The sequence below is a fragment of the Eumetopias jubatus genome, unplaced genomic scaffold (genome assembly GCF_037043125.1).
Source record: "Eumetopias jubatus isolate StellerSeaLion01/CBP00866 unplaced genomic scaffold, mEumJub1_p1.0 scaffold_7, whole genome shotgun sequence".
In the NCBI taxonomy this organism is placed as follows: Eukaryota; Metazoa; Chordata; class Mammalia; order Carnivora; family Otariidae; genus Eumetopias; species Eumetopias jubatus.
In genome coordinates this window covers 39,768,211-39,784,685 of record NW_028274813.1, presented here as the reverse complement: position 1 = coordinate 39,784,685, position 16,475 = coordinate 39,768,211, and the positions used below count along the sequence as shown (strand labels likewise).

Below are 16,475 nucleotides of genomic sequence, written 5' to 3'. Positions count from 1 at the left end.
CCTCCTTTTTTTTCTTTAAGATTTTATTTATTAGAGAGCACGAAAAAGGGGGAGAGGGAGAAGGAGAAGCAGCCACCCCGCTGAGCAGGGAGCTAGAATCGGGGCTCAGTCCCAGGACCCTGGGATCATGACCTGAGCCCAAGGCAGATGCTTAACCGACTGAGCCACCCAGGCGCTCCTTTTTTCCTTGACCTCTTAACATCAGACTACCCCAGAGCCTAGCAGTCCTTGGTGACAACTCCATCCTTCTGGTTGCTCAGCCCCAAAACATTTGGGCTTTAGTGCCGTGATAGTTCCCTCCTGTTGACCTTCATACCCCATAGGCAGTCCAACAAGAAATGCTGTTGGCCCTGTCTTTAAGCCATATCCTGTATCCCACCACTCCTCACCACCCTACTATTAGCTATCTTTATCTCTTCCCTGGGTAATTGCAATACCGCCTAATTGGTCTCCCTGCTTCTTTCTACCTGTTCCTCCCTATAGTCTGTTCTCAACTAGAGTAATCTTTAGTATCTTACTCATTTCATGTCACTTCTCTACTCAAAACCCTACAATGGATCTCTTTTTAATTCAGAGTAAAAGCCAAGGCCCTAAATGGTCAGGCTCTCTATTTCCTCTTGGCCTCATCTACTACTTGAATCCTCTCACTCTGCTCCAGCCTACTGGCTGTTCTTTCTACCTGGAATGCTCTTCCTACATAACCACACAGCTAACTCCCTTACCACCTTCAAGTCTTTGCTCAAATGTCACCTCAGTGAGATCTGCTATTGCTAGCCTATTTAAAATTGTATTCCCACTCCCGTTCTGGCACTCCCAGAACCCCTTGGCTTGCTTTACTTTTTCTATTTTTCTAGCACTTATACCTTCTAACAAACTATATAATTTATTTATTTTCATTGTTGATTGTCTGTGTCCCTTTACTCCATAATGTAATTGTCACAACGGCAGGGATCTCTGTTTGAAGGGATATATCCCAAGCCCCTGGAACAGTGTCTGGCACATAATAGGCCCTTGATAAATATTTGTTGAATGAATAGTGGTGAATGAATGAATTTTTTTGTCTTAGCACAGATGGGATAAAATTACTGGTGACTAATAAGCTTTTTCTTTAGCCCAGTGGTTCTCAAAATTCAGTTCTCCAGATTAGGAATATTAACATCTCCTGGAGCTTATTAGAAATGGACAATCTTGGGTACCACCTCAGACCTTCTGAATCAGAAACTAGAGGAGGGCCCAGCAACCTAGGTTTTAACTACCCTCCAGTGATTCTGACTCACCTAAAGTTTGAGAACCTAGTCTAACCTGTATAAGTGAGAGAAGGCAAAATCTCATACAAAATATTGAGGGCATAAAAAAAAATGTTTAAAAAAATATTGAGGGCATTTTCATTGCTTCATTTAGGCTCTATTTTTAAAATGGTATGTTTTATAATGCCTAATAAAGTGGATCCTTTATTGATCTTTTGTGCTCTATTATATGTATAAGAATACACTTTTTGATGGCAGTCCTTTTTTCTTTTCATTTTTTTGGACACAAGGTGGCTTAGCAGTACCATCTTACCAACATTTATATGTTATGTGCTTTAAAGTTTACAAAGCACTTTTTAAAAAATTATTCATTTATTTATTTATTTATGTTTAGAGAGAGATTGTGAGGGGGGAGGGGCAGAGGGAGAGGTAGAGAGAGAATGTGAAGCAGGCTCTATGCTCAGTGCAGAGCTGGATGTGGGGCTTGATCTCACAACCCTGGAATCATGACCTGAGTCAAAATCAAGAGTCCGATACTTAACTGACTGAGCCACCCAGGCACCCCAACAAAGCACTTTTATTACTTAAATCTTCACAACCCTATGTGCTAGGATTAGTTTTCTTTGAAAGAGAAAAGGAATCTCAGGATAAGTGATCTACTCAAGATTGTGTGCAAACACCTGGTAAAGAAAGCCATGATTTAAAAATGGCTTCTGATGTTCACATTCCATGTTCTTTCTCTGGATCCTAATACAACCTGACAGCATTGTGTTTTATTAAAGACACTGGTAATTTTGTAAAAATGTATAAATAAGTAAACAATGAGAGCAATAATAATAGTAAACAGTGATCGGATACATCCTCTTCAAGTGATTCCTCATAAAGAAGTAATAAAAATGTGTTTAAAATTCACATAAAAACACATTCAGGGGTGCCTGGGTGATGCAGTCAGTAGCGTATCAGACTCTTGGTTTCTTTCTTTTTTTTTTTTTAAAGATTTTATTTATTTCAGAGAGAGAATGAGAGATAGAAAGCACGAGAGGGAAGAGGGTCAGAGGGAGAAGCAGACTCCCCGCTGAGCAGGAAGCCCGATGTGGGACTCGATCCCGGGACTCCAGGATCATGACCCAAGCCGAAGGCAGTCGCTTAACCAGCTGAGCCACCCAGGCGCCCCAGACTCTTGGTTTCATCTTGGGTCATGATCTCAGGGTCATGGGATTGAGCTGCACATTGGGCTCCGCACTGGGCACAGAGTCTGCTTGGGACTCTCTCCCTCTCCTACCCCTGCCCCCCTCAAATAAATGGATAAATCTTTAAAAAATAAACACATTCATGGTATTCATTCTATCAGCATATATTTGTTGCATACCAGTACTGTGTCAAGTACTGGTTTAGGCACTGCAGACATAGTAGCAACCAAAAGAGAGCTGCTTTATGGGATTTACATTATAGTTGGAGGAGACAGACAGTAACCAAACACATAAATACATAAATCTGTATGATGATAATGTTATTATAATTAAAAAACTGGAACAGGAAAATGATTGAATAAATTATGGCATATCCATACATTAGAATAATGCTGTCATATAAAGTAGGATACAAAACTACTGTGTATGCTATATAATTCCAATTTTGCCTTTACCCTCCAAAAAAATTTTATATTTAAAACAGTTTTGGGGGGCACCTGAGTGGCTCAGTCAGTTAAGTATCTGCCTTCAGCTGGGGTCATGATCTCAGGGTCCTGGGATCAGGCCTTGCATCAGGCTCCCTGCTAAGCGGGGAGCCTGCTTCTCCCTCTCCCTTTGCCACCCTCCCTGCTTGTGGTCTCTCACTTTCTCTCCCTCTGTCTCTGTCAAATAAATAAATAAAATCTTAAAAGTTTTTTGTAAGTGTGATTCAACCTTCACTATACATAGAGTCTTTCAAAATTATGGTCATAGCCAATTGTTTTGCCAATTTCTAGTGGCATGTCTATAATTTCTTTTAAGATAGCATAATTTTTCATCTCTGTGTGCAGCACCAAATGTGCTAAAGTGCCAATAAGTTTGAGTAAAGGTGTAGCTCTTCAGTTAAAGAAATTTTTTTGCACTTTCCATATTTTCATTATGAGAATCCAACCCATGGGCATATACAAAAGTAGTTGCTTTTCTCTGTGTAATAAGTGATCATAAGCTCAAGTACTTCTTATTTCTTCTTTAGGGGTTAGAATTGCAAGAGACATCCTGTCATACTGCTGAAGCTCAAAGAGTTGATGAAGTTTTTCAAAGTGCCTTTGAACAAGAATATTCAAGAATATGTTCTATTAATGAACACTTTGGAAATGTCTTGACACCCTGTACTGTTTTGCCAGTAAAACTCTATTCTGATGCCAGGAATGTTCTATCTGGCATAATTGATTCTCATGATAATTTAAAAGAATTTAAAGGTGACCTTATTAAAGTACTTGTGTGGATACTCGTCCAGTACTGTTCCAGAAAGCCCAGCGTGCAGGAGGTTGTTCACAAAACTGAAAATAAAGGGAAAGCATCTCTAACAATCCTGCCTGCTTTGAATGCTTCACCACAAACCCAATCCCCAGAAGACACAGATAGTTTAAATTCAGAAATTTTGGATGATTGGTCTGATGATAATGTTTTTGGGGTTGAGCCAACTATCAGAAAAGGAAAAGAAGAAAAAAATCAATTAAAAGTTGTATCGGGTATAAATTTGCCTATTCCAGGATCAGTAGAATCACAGGGGGTTGGTGATCATTCTATAGGCACAGTTCCTGAAAACAGTCTTTACGAGTCAGTTATATTGGGATACCCTGTTGTTGACAAAGGAAAACAAAAAGATGTGGCATATATCCCTCTCATGGAATTCAGTTGTTCTCATTCTCACTTGTTAAGCTTACCTGAAGAGTGGACATCTAACTGTTTGCCTAATTCCAAAATGAGGGAGATGAGCTCATTATTTCCAGAAGAGTGGTACCAATTTGTTTTAAGGCAGTTGGAATGTTTACATTCAGAACAAAATGCTTCAAATGTACTGGAAGAAATTGCAAAGGACAAAGTTTTAAAAGACTTCTATGTTCATGCAGTAATGACTTGTTATTTTAGTTTATTTGGAGTAGACAATATGGTTCCCAGTCCTGGTCATATATTGAGAGTTTACAGTGGTGTTTTGCCTTGGTCTCTTGCCTTGGATTGGCTCACAGAAAAGCCAGAACTGTTCCAGCTAGCACTGAAAGCTTTCAGGTAATTCATTTTGATTATACATAAACTATGACTGACAGAAAAATATTGATTTTTTTTAACCTAGGAGATACGTCTTCATTTCTAACTTTAGAAAATAATCACTTTCCTAAAAATGAAAAAAAAATGCTTAGTATGTACTGTGATTATATCAGGAGTACATTTTAATTTCTACTTCCTTTTTGTTTATGTGGAGAACCTATTTTTTCATATGGCTTATTGGATTTCTTCACTTTCACTTCACTCCATCATTTCTCCCTGATCTTTTTATCTGGAATATGTATGATTTTAGTGCAATGTCTTAAAAATATCGGTTGAACAAACTTCATCTATAAAGTTGATCTTATAAATTTTATTAAAAATTCTAAAGTTCTTTGTTTCTTCATTTTCAAGGTATACTCTGAAACTAATGATTGATAAAGCAAGCTTAGGTCCAATAGAAGACTTTAAAGAGCTGATTAACTGCCTTGAAGAATATGAAACTGACTGGTACATTGGTTTGGTATCTGATGAAAAGTGGAAGGAAGCAATTTTACAAGAAAAACCATACTTGTTTTCTCTGGGATATGACCCTAATATGGTAAGGTTAAAAATGTGTTTTTAAACATTTTCATATATTGACCTTAAAGAACTAAAGTATTTGAACTAAGTGTAAGTGATAGAACATTCTGGGTATGGATATATTAATCATATCATTAAGGCATTTTGTGACTTTATGGCCAACAGAGTACAATCCTAGAATAACTGATTATTTACTTTTGCAAACCTAATATGCGCTAATTAAAAATGTGTAGCCATTGTGCAGTAACTGACCTATAAGGTAACCAAGTAAACTTAATTTTCTATAACATCTTTGACTGAATGGATTATATTCCTATGCCAAATTTGAGTCATGAATTATCACTTTGGATTTGACTCCTAGAAGAAAAATTATAAGTGTCAAAGTATTCCTTTTGCTGATATCAGTGTTTTATCTGAAGCAAATCTGACCTGTGAAAATTCAGAGACTCCAAATAGGGAATAACTTTTTTTTTTAAAGAAATTAGTAGCTGTTCTCATTACATTTAAACTGTCATCAGGTGTGCACAATGTGATTCAATGTTACATGCTCATTGTAGGTTTCATATCTGGCATTGCAGCTCCATAGATGTGCTCCCCATCAAAAATAATGAAAGTCGGTTTTAAAAAACAACCATTTAAAGACTTGGAAATGGTCCTAAGGGCATATGCAAATGAAGAAACATTTATTCAAAAGTTTCAACTAAAACCCAGGAAGAATAGTGAGAGACTATTCCTTCCCAACTCAACAAGATAGAAACTCCTCAGATTGATCTAAACAAGAAGGGTCTCCTCTCACTTCAGCTCCTAGTTGGAAGACTGTTTTCCTGGGAGAGTCAGGGCTTCACATTTCTTATCTTACCTCCAGCTACCTGTTCTGAGGCTGGGTTCTGGGTATGTGTCGTTAAGAGGTGAGGATTCCTTTCTGGCCAACCCATCTCTTTGGATAGAGGCTTTACTCTGGACTTGGTGCCACTGAGAATAATGGGGCCCTGGCCACCCTTACCTCCTTGGAAGATGGAGGTTCCACACTGGGAGAGGCAAGCCAAGAAGACCTGTGGTTATTGCTCCCCTTCTACCTCCTAAAGCAGAGGTGTCTCTCGGAGAGAAGCATGCCATTGTCTCACCCCCAGATACGGAGCTCTGGCTAAGACATTTTGCCCAGTGGGGGGAAGCAGACCATTAAAAACAGAGGGAGAACTCTAAATGTCTCCCAAAGGAAATTATTTTACTTGCAACAGTGTGAATACATAGACACCTAAGATGCTCTCAAAAACAACGGAGCTTGTGGTAAAGAGTAATTAAGGGGCTACTGGTAAATTTGTTAGAGACATAAACTAAACTGTAGGCTGAATATGTAAATAGAACCAGGGAAAGAAACAGTAGAGAAGAGCCCTCCTGGGGTAAAAAAATGTGCCCACGTTTAATTGGAACAGTCTGTGAAACAATTCACTTCCCAGGTCATTGTTGAAAACATAAAGCAACCACCTGGCAATCATTGGAGCTTAGCAGCTGGGTGAGAAATTAATAGATGAAGAGAGCCCAGCTAAAACCACTGCCATCTCATGGTAACTGTGGACATTCACAAGGCTGCAGTCCCTGAGGAACCAAAATCAAAGGCTTCACACTTGTGGGGGAAGTAGGGATTAACTTCACTAAAGTCATCCAGCCGCTTACTAAACTAATAAGCAAATAAATAACAAGCCCTGGGGTGGGGGAGGGCAGGGGTCAATGCTCAGAACTGTGGTGGTGTTATATAAAATGTCCAATATTGAACACAAATTATAGGACATAAAAAGAAACAGGAAAGTCAGACCCAAACACCAGGAGGGAAAATTGCCTATGAGTGACTAGATGTCAGGTTTAACAAAGATTTCAAAGTAGTCATTATAAAAATGTTCAAAGGACTTAAAGAAACCATGCTTAGGGGCGCCTGGGTGGCTCATTTGTTGGGCATCTGCCTTGGACGTGGCATGGTCCCGGCGTCCTGGGATCGAGCCCCGCATGGGCCTCCCTGTTCTGCGAGAAGCCCGCTTCTCCCTCTCCCACTCCCCCTGCTTGTGTTCCCTCTCTCACTGTGTCTCTCTCTGTCAAATAAATAAATAAAATCTTTAAAAAAAAAAAAAAGAAACCATGCTTAAAGAAGAAAACAAAGTGGATATAGAAGGAAAATACCTTAATAATAAGGTCACATATGACAGCCCACAGCCAACATCATACTCAGTGGTGAAAAGCTGAAAGCTTTTCCTGTATGATTAGGAACAAGACAAGGATGCCACTCTTGCCACTTTTATTCAACATAGTATTATAGGTCCTGCTCCAGCAATTAGGCAAGAAAAAGAAATAAAGTCATCCAATTTGGAAAGGAAGAATTAAAACTCTTACTATTTGTAGATGTCATATTATATATAAAAAGTCCTAAGTACTCCACCAAAAAACTTAGAAATAATAAGTGAATTTAGTAAAGTTACAGGATACAAAATCACCTATACACAAATCTGTTGTGTTTCTATACACCAATAGCAAGCTATTAGAAGAAGAAGTTAAGAAAACAATTTACAATTACATCAAAAAAATAAAATACCTTGGAGTAAGTTTAACCAAGGAAGTGAAAGACCTGTACATTGAAAACTGTAAGACATTGATTCAAGAAATTGAAGAAGACACAAATAAATGGAAAGATGGATTGGAAGAATTAGTACTATTAAAATGTGCATACTACCCAAAGCAGTCTACAGATTCACTGCAATTCCTATCAAAACTCCAGTGGCATTTTTCACAGAAATAAACAGACTCCTAAAATTTATATGGGACCACAAAAGACCCCTAATACCCAAAGCAATCTTGAGAAAGACCAAAGCTGGAAGCATCATGCTCCCTTATATCAATGTATTGTTAGGCCTGTATCATATAGAAATGTGATATATTTGCCAATAATTGCAGAATGGAAGTCAGTGGAAACAAAGCTGTATTAAGCAAAAGAAATGATTCCAGATGATAACTTGAATCCATAGGAATAAAGGAGAACCAGAAATGATAAAAAGTTAATGTAGCAAAAGCAGTAAATATATACTTGTTCCCTTTCAGTTTCTTTAAAAGACATAAAAGTATGTAAAATAATTATAATAATATATTATTAGGCTTGGAACATTATAGATGTAATATGTATAACATATTACACAAAAAGGGGCAAAAGGAGAATAGAATTGTACAGGATTATTGTTTCTTATCTCACCACAAAAGGGGCAAAAGGAGAATAGAATTGTACAGGGGCACAAAAAGGGGCAAAAGGAGAATAGAATTGTACAGGATTATTGTTTCTTATCTCACCAGAATTAGTGTAAACTAATGCTGATTCTGATAAGTTATTTATGGCAAGCCCTAGAGCAACCACAAAAGGGGCAAAAGGAAGATAGAATTGTACAGGATTATTGTTTCTTATCTCACCAGAATTAGTGTAAACTAATGCTGATTCTGATAAGTTATTTATGGCAAGCCCTAGAGCAACCACTGAGGAAATAACTTATTTTAAGTAAAAAAAATCATTAAATTAAAATTCTTTATTAGAAGATATACACTCAATGCAAAAGAAACCAGTAAAAGAGGACTAGAGGGACAAAAAAAAAGATGAGATATAAAAGACAAAAGGAAAATGACAGACTTAAATCCTGCTATATCAATAGCAACATTAAAAGATTAAACAGTTGAAAGGCAGAGATTGTCAGACTGGATAAAAAAACAAACAAGGGGCGCCTGGGTGGCTCAGTCGTTAAGCGTCTACCTTCCGCTCAGGTCATGATTCCAGGGTGCTGGGATCAAGCCCCGCATCAGGCTCCCTGCTCAGTGGGAAGCCTGCTTCTCCCTCTGCTTCTCTCCCTCTCTCTCTCTCCCTCTGTCTCTCATGAATAAATAAATAAAATATTAAAAATCCCTACAAATACAAACTACCGAAAATGACTCAATTAGAAGTAGATAATCTGACCAGATCTATAACAACTAAAGAGATTGAATTAGTAATCAAAATACTAACTGTAAAAAAAATCTGAAAACTATATGGCTTTGTTACATAATTCTACCAAGTATTTTATTTTATTTTAAGATTTTATTTATTTGACACAGAGAGACAGCGAGAGAGAGAACACAAGCAGGAGGAGTGGTAGAGGGAGAAGCAGGCTTCCTGCTGAGCAGGGAGACTGATGCCGGGCTCTATCCCAGGACCTTGGGATCATGACCTGAGCCGAAGACAGACGCTTAATGACTGAGTCACCCAGGCGCTCCCCCCGCCCCAAGTATTTTAAAGAATAATACCAGTTCTTCATAAACTCTTCCAAAAAAAAAAAAAAAAAGAAGTAAAAGGAACAAACCAATGCATTCTCTAAAGCCTGTATTACCCTGATACCAAAAGCTTATAAAAACATTACAAGGAGAGAAAACTACAGACTAATATCTTTTATCAAGGTGGATGCAGAAATTTGTAACAAAATAATAGCAAGCTGAATCCAGCCACATACAAAAAGAATTATACCCCATGACCAAGTGGTATTTATCCCAGGAATTCAAGGTTTCTTTAACATCGAAAAATCAATTAATGTAATATACCATATCAATTGAATTAAAAAAAAAACATGTAATCATCTCAGTAGACACAGAAAAAGCATTTGACAAAATCCAATACCCTTTCGTACTAAAAATAATTAAACTAGGAATAGCAAGGAGTTTCCTCAATTTGATAAAGGCATCTATGAAAAACCCACAGTTAACATCATACTTATTGGTGAAAAGCTGAATCCTTCCCTTAAGATCAGTAATAAGACAAGGATTTCATTCACCATTTTTATTAAACATCATATTAGAGATTCTAGCCAAGGTAATTAAGCAAGAAAAAAAAGATACTCAGAAAGGAAGAAGTGAAATTATCTCTGATCTTGCATATAGAAAAATCTAAGGAATCCTTTAAAAAACTTAAAACTAATAAGTTCAGCATGGTTACAGGATACAAGATAAACATAAAAAAATCTATTGTATTTCCATACACTAGGAATGAACAATCTAAAAACGAAGTTAAGAAAACAATTCTACTTAATAATACTTAGGAAGAAATTTAACAAGAAAAGCACGAAACATGTTCTCTGAAAACTATAAAACATTGTTGAAAGGAGTAATTTAAGATTTAATAAAATGAAAAAACATCCCATGTTCATGGCTCAAAATGATGCAATGACAATACTCCCCAGTTGATTCACAGATTTGGTACAATCCCTATCAGAATCTCAGCTGGCTTTTTTGTGACATTGCAAGCTGATTCTAAAATTCGTATGGAATTTCAAAGGACCCTGAATATACAGAACAATCTTTTTTTTTTTTTTAAGATTTTATTTCTTTGACAGAGACAGTGAGAGAGGGAACACAAGCAGGGGCAGAGGGAGAGGGAGAAGCAGGCTTCCTGCGGAGCAGGGAGCCTGATGCCGGGCTCAATCCCAGGACCCTGGGATCATGACCTGAGCTGAAGGCAGACACATAACGACTGAGCCACCAAGGCACCCCTATACAGAACAATCTTAAACAAAATTGTCAGACTAACACAAATTTCATAACTTTGTACAAACCAACAGTAATTAAGACAGTATGGCAATAGCATAAAGATAGAGATAAAAATCAAGGAAATTGAATCAAAATCTAGAAATAAACCCATGTGGCTGTGATCAACTGATTTTAACAAGGGTGCCAAGACCATTCTAAGGGGAAAGAACAGTCTTTTCAACAAATGGTGTTGAGACTGATAGCCACATTCAAAAGGATGTCATTGGACCCTGTATTAGTTTTCAGAGCTGCTGCAACAAATTACTGCAAACTGGGTGGCTTAAAACAACAGAAATTTATTCTCTCACAGTTCTAGAGGTCAAAATCTTGAAATCAAGATGCCAGCAGGGCCAGTCTCTGTACAGAGGCTTTAGGGGAGAATCTTGCCTCTTCCAGCTGCTGGTGACTCCTGGTATTCCTTGGCTTGTGACAGCATAACTCCAATCTCTGTTTCTGTCTTCACACGGACACCTTTCCTATATCCCCCTATGTCAGTTCTCCTGTCCCTTTCTAAGGACACCAACCACTGTATTTAGGGCCACCTAAATTCAGGATGATCTCATCTCAAGATTCTTAATTATATCTGCAAAGACATATTTCAAACAAGATTTACAGATACCATGGATTAAGGCTGAGATATATCTTCTTTGAGGGATACCATTCAACCAACTGCAGGCTGTTACTTCATACTATATACAAAAATGAACTCAAAATAAATCAAAGACCTAAATATAAGAGCTAACACCATAAAAATCATAGAAGAGAAAATAGGAGTGAATCTGTATGATCTCAAATATGGAAGTGGATTCTGAAATATAACACCAAAAACATGAAAACAAAACAAAAATAGATAGGACTTAATCAAAAGTAAAAACTTTTGTGCTTCAAAAGATAGAATCAAGAAAGTGAAAAGACGGGCGCCTGGGTGGCTCAGTTGGTTAAGCGACTGCCTTTGGCTCAGGTCGTGATCCTGGAGTCCAGGGATCAAGTCCCACATCGGGCTCCCTGCTCAGTGGGGGGTCTGCTTCTCCCTCTGACCCTCTTCCCTCTCATGCTGTCTGTCTCTCATTATCTCTCTCAAATAAATAAATAAAATCTTTTAAAAGAAAGTGAAAAGACAACTCACAGAATGGGAAAAATACTTGCATATATCTGATAAGGGGCTTGTTACTAGGATATTTAAAGAACTCTTACAATGCAATAATAAAAAAGACATTTTTATTTAAAATATGAGCAAAGGATCTCTATAGATATTTCTTCAAAAGAGATATACAAATGGCACAATAAATAAGCCCATGAAAAGATGTTCAATATCATTTGTCATGAGAGAAATGCAAACCAAAACCACAATATGATACCACTTCATACAAGGACATACTACAATGGCTGAAATCAAAAAGTCAAATAAGTATTGGTGGGGATATGGAGAATTAGAACTCTAATACAGTGCTGGCAGAAATGTAAAATGGTACAACCATTTGGAAAATATTTTGGCAGTTTCTTAAATGATTAAAGTTAGAGTTACCATATGACTCAGTAATTCCACTCCTAGGTATATACCCAAGAGAAATGAAAGCATAGATCCACATAGAAACTTGTACATGGATGTTTATAGCAGCATTATTCATAACTGACAAAAGGTGGAAACAACCGAACTATCCATCAACTGATGAATCAAAAAGCAAATTGTGGTTTATCCATACAATGGAATATGTATGCAATATCCATACATACAATGTGGCTTATTCACCACAAAAAGGAATAAAGTACTGATATATGCTACAACATGAATGAGCCTTGAAAATATTATGTTAAGTTAAGCCAGTCACAAAAGACCATTATGATCCCATTCATATGATAACTCCATATAAGGCAAAACTATAGAACTAGAAAGTACATTAGTGGTTGCTTATGACAGGGAGAATGAAAGGATAGAGTAATAACTAAAGAGCACAAGTTTCTTTTTGAGATCATGAAAATGTTCTAAAATTGTGGAGATAGTTATATATATTTGAATATACTAAAAAAACTATTGAGGGGCGCCTGGGTGGCTCAGTTGTTAGGCGTCTGCCTTCGGCTCAGGTCATGATTTCAGGGTCCTGGGATCGAGCCCCGCATCGGGCTCCCTGCTCCATGGGAAGCCTGCTTCTCCCTCTCCCACCCCCCCTGCTTGTGTTCCCTCTCTCGCTGTGTCTCTCTCTCTCTCTCTCTCTCTGTCAAATAAATAAATAAAATCTTTAAAAAATAAAAAAAATAAAAAAACTATTGAATTACACATTTTACATGAGTAAATTGTATGGAATGTGAATTATATCTCAATAAAACTTTTAAAAAGAGCCTATTGTGGGGGCGCCTGGGTGGCTCAGTTCGTTAAGCGACTGCCTTCCACTCAGGTCATGACCCCAGGGTCCTGGGATCAAGACCCGCACCGGGCTCCCTGCTCGACGGGAGGCCTGCTTCTCCCTCTCCCATTCCCCCTGCTTGTGTTCCCTCTCTTGCTGTCTCTCTCTCTCTCTGTCAATTAAATAAATAAAATCTTTAAAAAAAAAAAGCCTATTGTGTGATTGTCCACTGTCTACTATCTATGACTAATGCATTGTTGAGGCCAGATGGGGTGAAGGAATAGAGAAGGAAAGAGAAGTAGATGAGATTTTGCTGTTTGGTTTATTGAATGAATGGCTGTCATTTCAAGCTTATTCAGAGAGCTACCAAATAGAGGTGATTCTTGATTCTGAAGACAAGTAACTCATGTGTATATTTTAATACACCATTTTCTGTTTAACTTTGCCTAACTACAATGGAATTTTTCTCAAAGTTTATAAATAAAATGTGAAGGCCTGAATATAACTTTTTCTTCTCCTCCCCCACCCCCCTTTTATACTTTAAAGGGAGTTTACACTGGGAGAGTACTTACCCTTCAAGAATTGTTGATCCAAGTTGGGAAGTTAAATGCTGAAGCTGTTAGAGGTCAGTGGGCCAATCTGTCATGGGAATTGCTTTATGCCACAAACGATGATGAGGAGCGATATAGTATACAAGCTCATCCACTACTTTTAAGAAACCTTACGGTACAAGCAGCTGATCCTCCCCTGGGATATCCAATTTATTCTTCAAAACCTCTTCCCATACATTTGTATTAGAGCCCATTTTGACTTATAAGTGTATTGTCATCAAATGAGATGTTTTTATTTTTTCATTTTAGAAAAGTAACAACGTGATTCCTCATAACTTCACTGGACTTCTCTTTCTCCTCCTACAAGTCAGATACCTGAGAAAAGCTAAGCTCTGTAAAGTTGATTCTCTCAGCTATCTTAATGTTTAAAAAACAAACTGTCTAACATAAAAGTTAGAAATAGTTGGCCAACATTTGCGCCCTATGGATTGTGGTAGGCTTTAGCAAATATAAATCATTTGTATAAGATTAGGTAATGAATTTATTAATGCTTTCTTAAATATGTCATAGGTGGCTTGCCTTATAGAAGTCAACAACTATGTAATTTTTACATTCCTAGAAGATATACACACATATCAGTGTTTTCATGTAATGATAATGGATCCTACTGAAGGTTGCATAATGTGTATTTATTTATTTGAAATATTAAATTTTATAGTATTTTCAAAACTTTGTGCTGTTTTGTTTTGACATTTAATATGGTCTGAGTGTTTTCATATAATCTATTCATTTTCTTTTCATATACTTCAATAAGGTTTCAATTCAGAATCCTTAAAACTTTTTTTTAAAAGATTTTTTATTTATTTATTTGACAGAGAGAGACATAGCAAGAGGGGGAACACAAGCAGCAGGGGGAGTGGGAGAGCAGGGAGCCTGACACGGGGCTCAATCCCAGGACCCTAGGATCATGACCTGAGCCGAAGGCAGACGCTTAACAACTGAGCCACTCAGGCGCCCCAAACCTTAAAAACTTTTAATAAAACCTCTTCCAATAAAATCTTTTTCCTTCCTTTCCCAGTATCCTTTTGATATATGTGAAAGGAAATGAGTTTATCTTGTTCATCAGGATTAACAATGTTTGGATATGACATAATGAGTGACTGCTAGAGGCCATTCCGTAGATCTGGCTCCTTAAGCATTTCTTTTCAGTTGAATATACTGCTTCTGAAGAATGATTTAACCCAAATGACTAGTGGTTACTAGTGTCTTAGGTATCTAAAGGCGGAAAGAAATGGGAGAAAAATTTTCATGACACAATAAGGACTTTCATTCTTTTGCTGTTTATAGATACAGAGGAGATTGGTGGTTGCATGAGGAGGAGGGTAGGGGTGGATGAAGTGATGAAGGGGATCAAAAGGTACGAAGTTCCAGTTATAATTAAGTCATGGGGATATAATGTAATAGGGATATAATGTAGAGCATGGTGACTATATCTGAAAGTTAATTAAGAGTAGATCTTAAAAGTTCTCATCACAAAAAAAAATTTTATAACTGTGTGGTGACAGATGTTAACTAGACTTTGGTGATCATTTCACAATAATATATATAAATATTCAAGCATTATATACACCTCAAATTAATATGTTATCTGTCAGTGTTATCTTAATTTAAAAAAATAAGGAAGCATTTTCTGAATTCCATGTTCAATGTAGCCAATAAAAATATTAAAACATGGCTGCTTCCAGGTTAAGCATCTGGCTCTTGATTTTGGCACAGGTTATGATCGCAGGGTCATGGGATGGAGCCCTGCATTGGGCTTCATGCTCAGCAGGGGGTCTGCTTGAGATTCTCTCCCTCTCCCTCTGCCCATCCCTGCCCCCACTCAAATAATAAATATAAATCTTCTATTTTTTTTTTAAGATTTTATTCATTTATTTGACACAGAGAGACACAGTGAGAGAGGAAACACAAGCAGGGGGAGTGGGAGAGGGAGAAGCAGGCTCTCTGCAGAGCAGGGAGCCTGATGCGGGGCTGGATCCCAGGACTCCAGGATCATGACCTGAGCCAAAGGCAGATGCTTAATGACTGAGCCACCCACGTGCCCCTAAATAAATCTTTTAAAAAATCATTATAAGGGGTGCACCTGGGTGGGTAGTCGTTAAGCATTGGCCTTTAGCTCAGGTCATGATCCCAGGGTCCTGGGATCGAGCCCCACATCGGGCTCCCTGCTCAGCGGGAAGCCTACTTCTCCCTCTCCCACTCCCCCTGCTTGTGTTCCTGCTCTCGCTGTGTCTCTGTCAATAAATAAATAAATAATAAAAAATCATTATAAGATTTTATTTGTTTTATGCTTTTTTTCCCTAAAAAGTATACTTAACCAACTTTTACGAGGCAATGGCAAATAATATTAGAATGAACAGTTGGGATGCTAAGAAGGAAGACATAGATGTTTATTAGAATATGGCTATAAAAAAAGATTAAGAAAGGTCTCAACATAATAACCTAAGTTCCTACCTCAAGAAGCTAGAAAAAGAAGAACAAAATAAACCAAAAGTGAGCAAAAGTAGGATAAGAATAAAGAACAGAGATCAATGAAGTTGAAAATAGGAAAACAATAGAGAAAATTTTAAAAGCAGTGGTTCTTTGAAAAAGTAAAAAAATTTGATAGAATGAAAGAACTCACTAGAAATCAAGCAGCCATTAAAAAGATAATGAGATGGTGATGGGTATTAAAGAGGGCACGTTCTGCGTGGAGCACTGGGTGTTATGCACAAACAATGAATCATGGAACAGTACATCAAAAACTAATGATGTATGGTGATTGACATAACAAAAAATTTTTTAAAAAAGAATGAGGAGAGAGGCAAGATGGCAGAAGAGTAGGGGACCTTGTTTCATCTGGTTCCTTGAATTTAGATAACTATCAAATCATTCTGAACACCTATGAATTCAACCTGAGAT

General features: G+C 37.5%; 1 protein-coding gene across 2 annotated transcripts in view; it reads left to right on the top strand.

The window, feature by feature from the left end:
* PCNX4 (pecanex 4) overlaps positions 1-14,192 on the top strand; it is a 36,368-nt gene extending 22,176 nt beyond the window's left edge. The window contains exons 9-12 of one of the 2 annotated variants that reach the window (XM_028093182.2): positions 3,450-4,486; positions 4,877-5,063; positions 13,510-13,588; positions 13,824-14,192. In XM_028093182.2, the coding sequence (XP_027948983.1) occupies positions 3,450-4,486; positions 4,877-5,063; positions 13,510-13,588; positions 13,824-13,831 (1,311 nt within the window). In that variant the 3' untranslated portion in view covers positions 13,832-14,192. Of the gene's footprint in view, positions 1-3,449; positions 4,487-4,876; positions 5,064-13,509 lie in introns of both variants that reach the window. The other variant, XM_028093106.2, reaches the window with a different exon arrangement.
* The last annotated feature ends 2,283 nt before the right edge of the window (positions 14,193-16,475 follow it).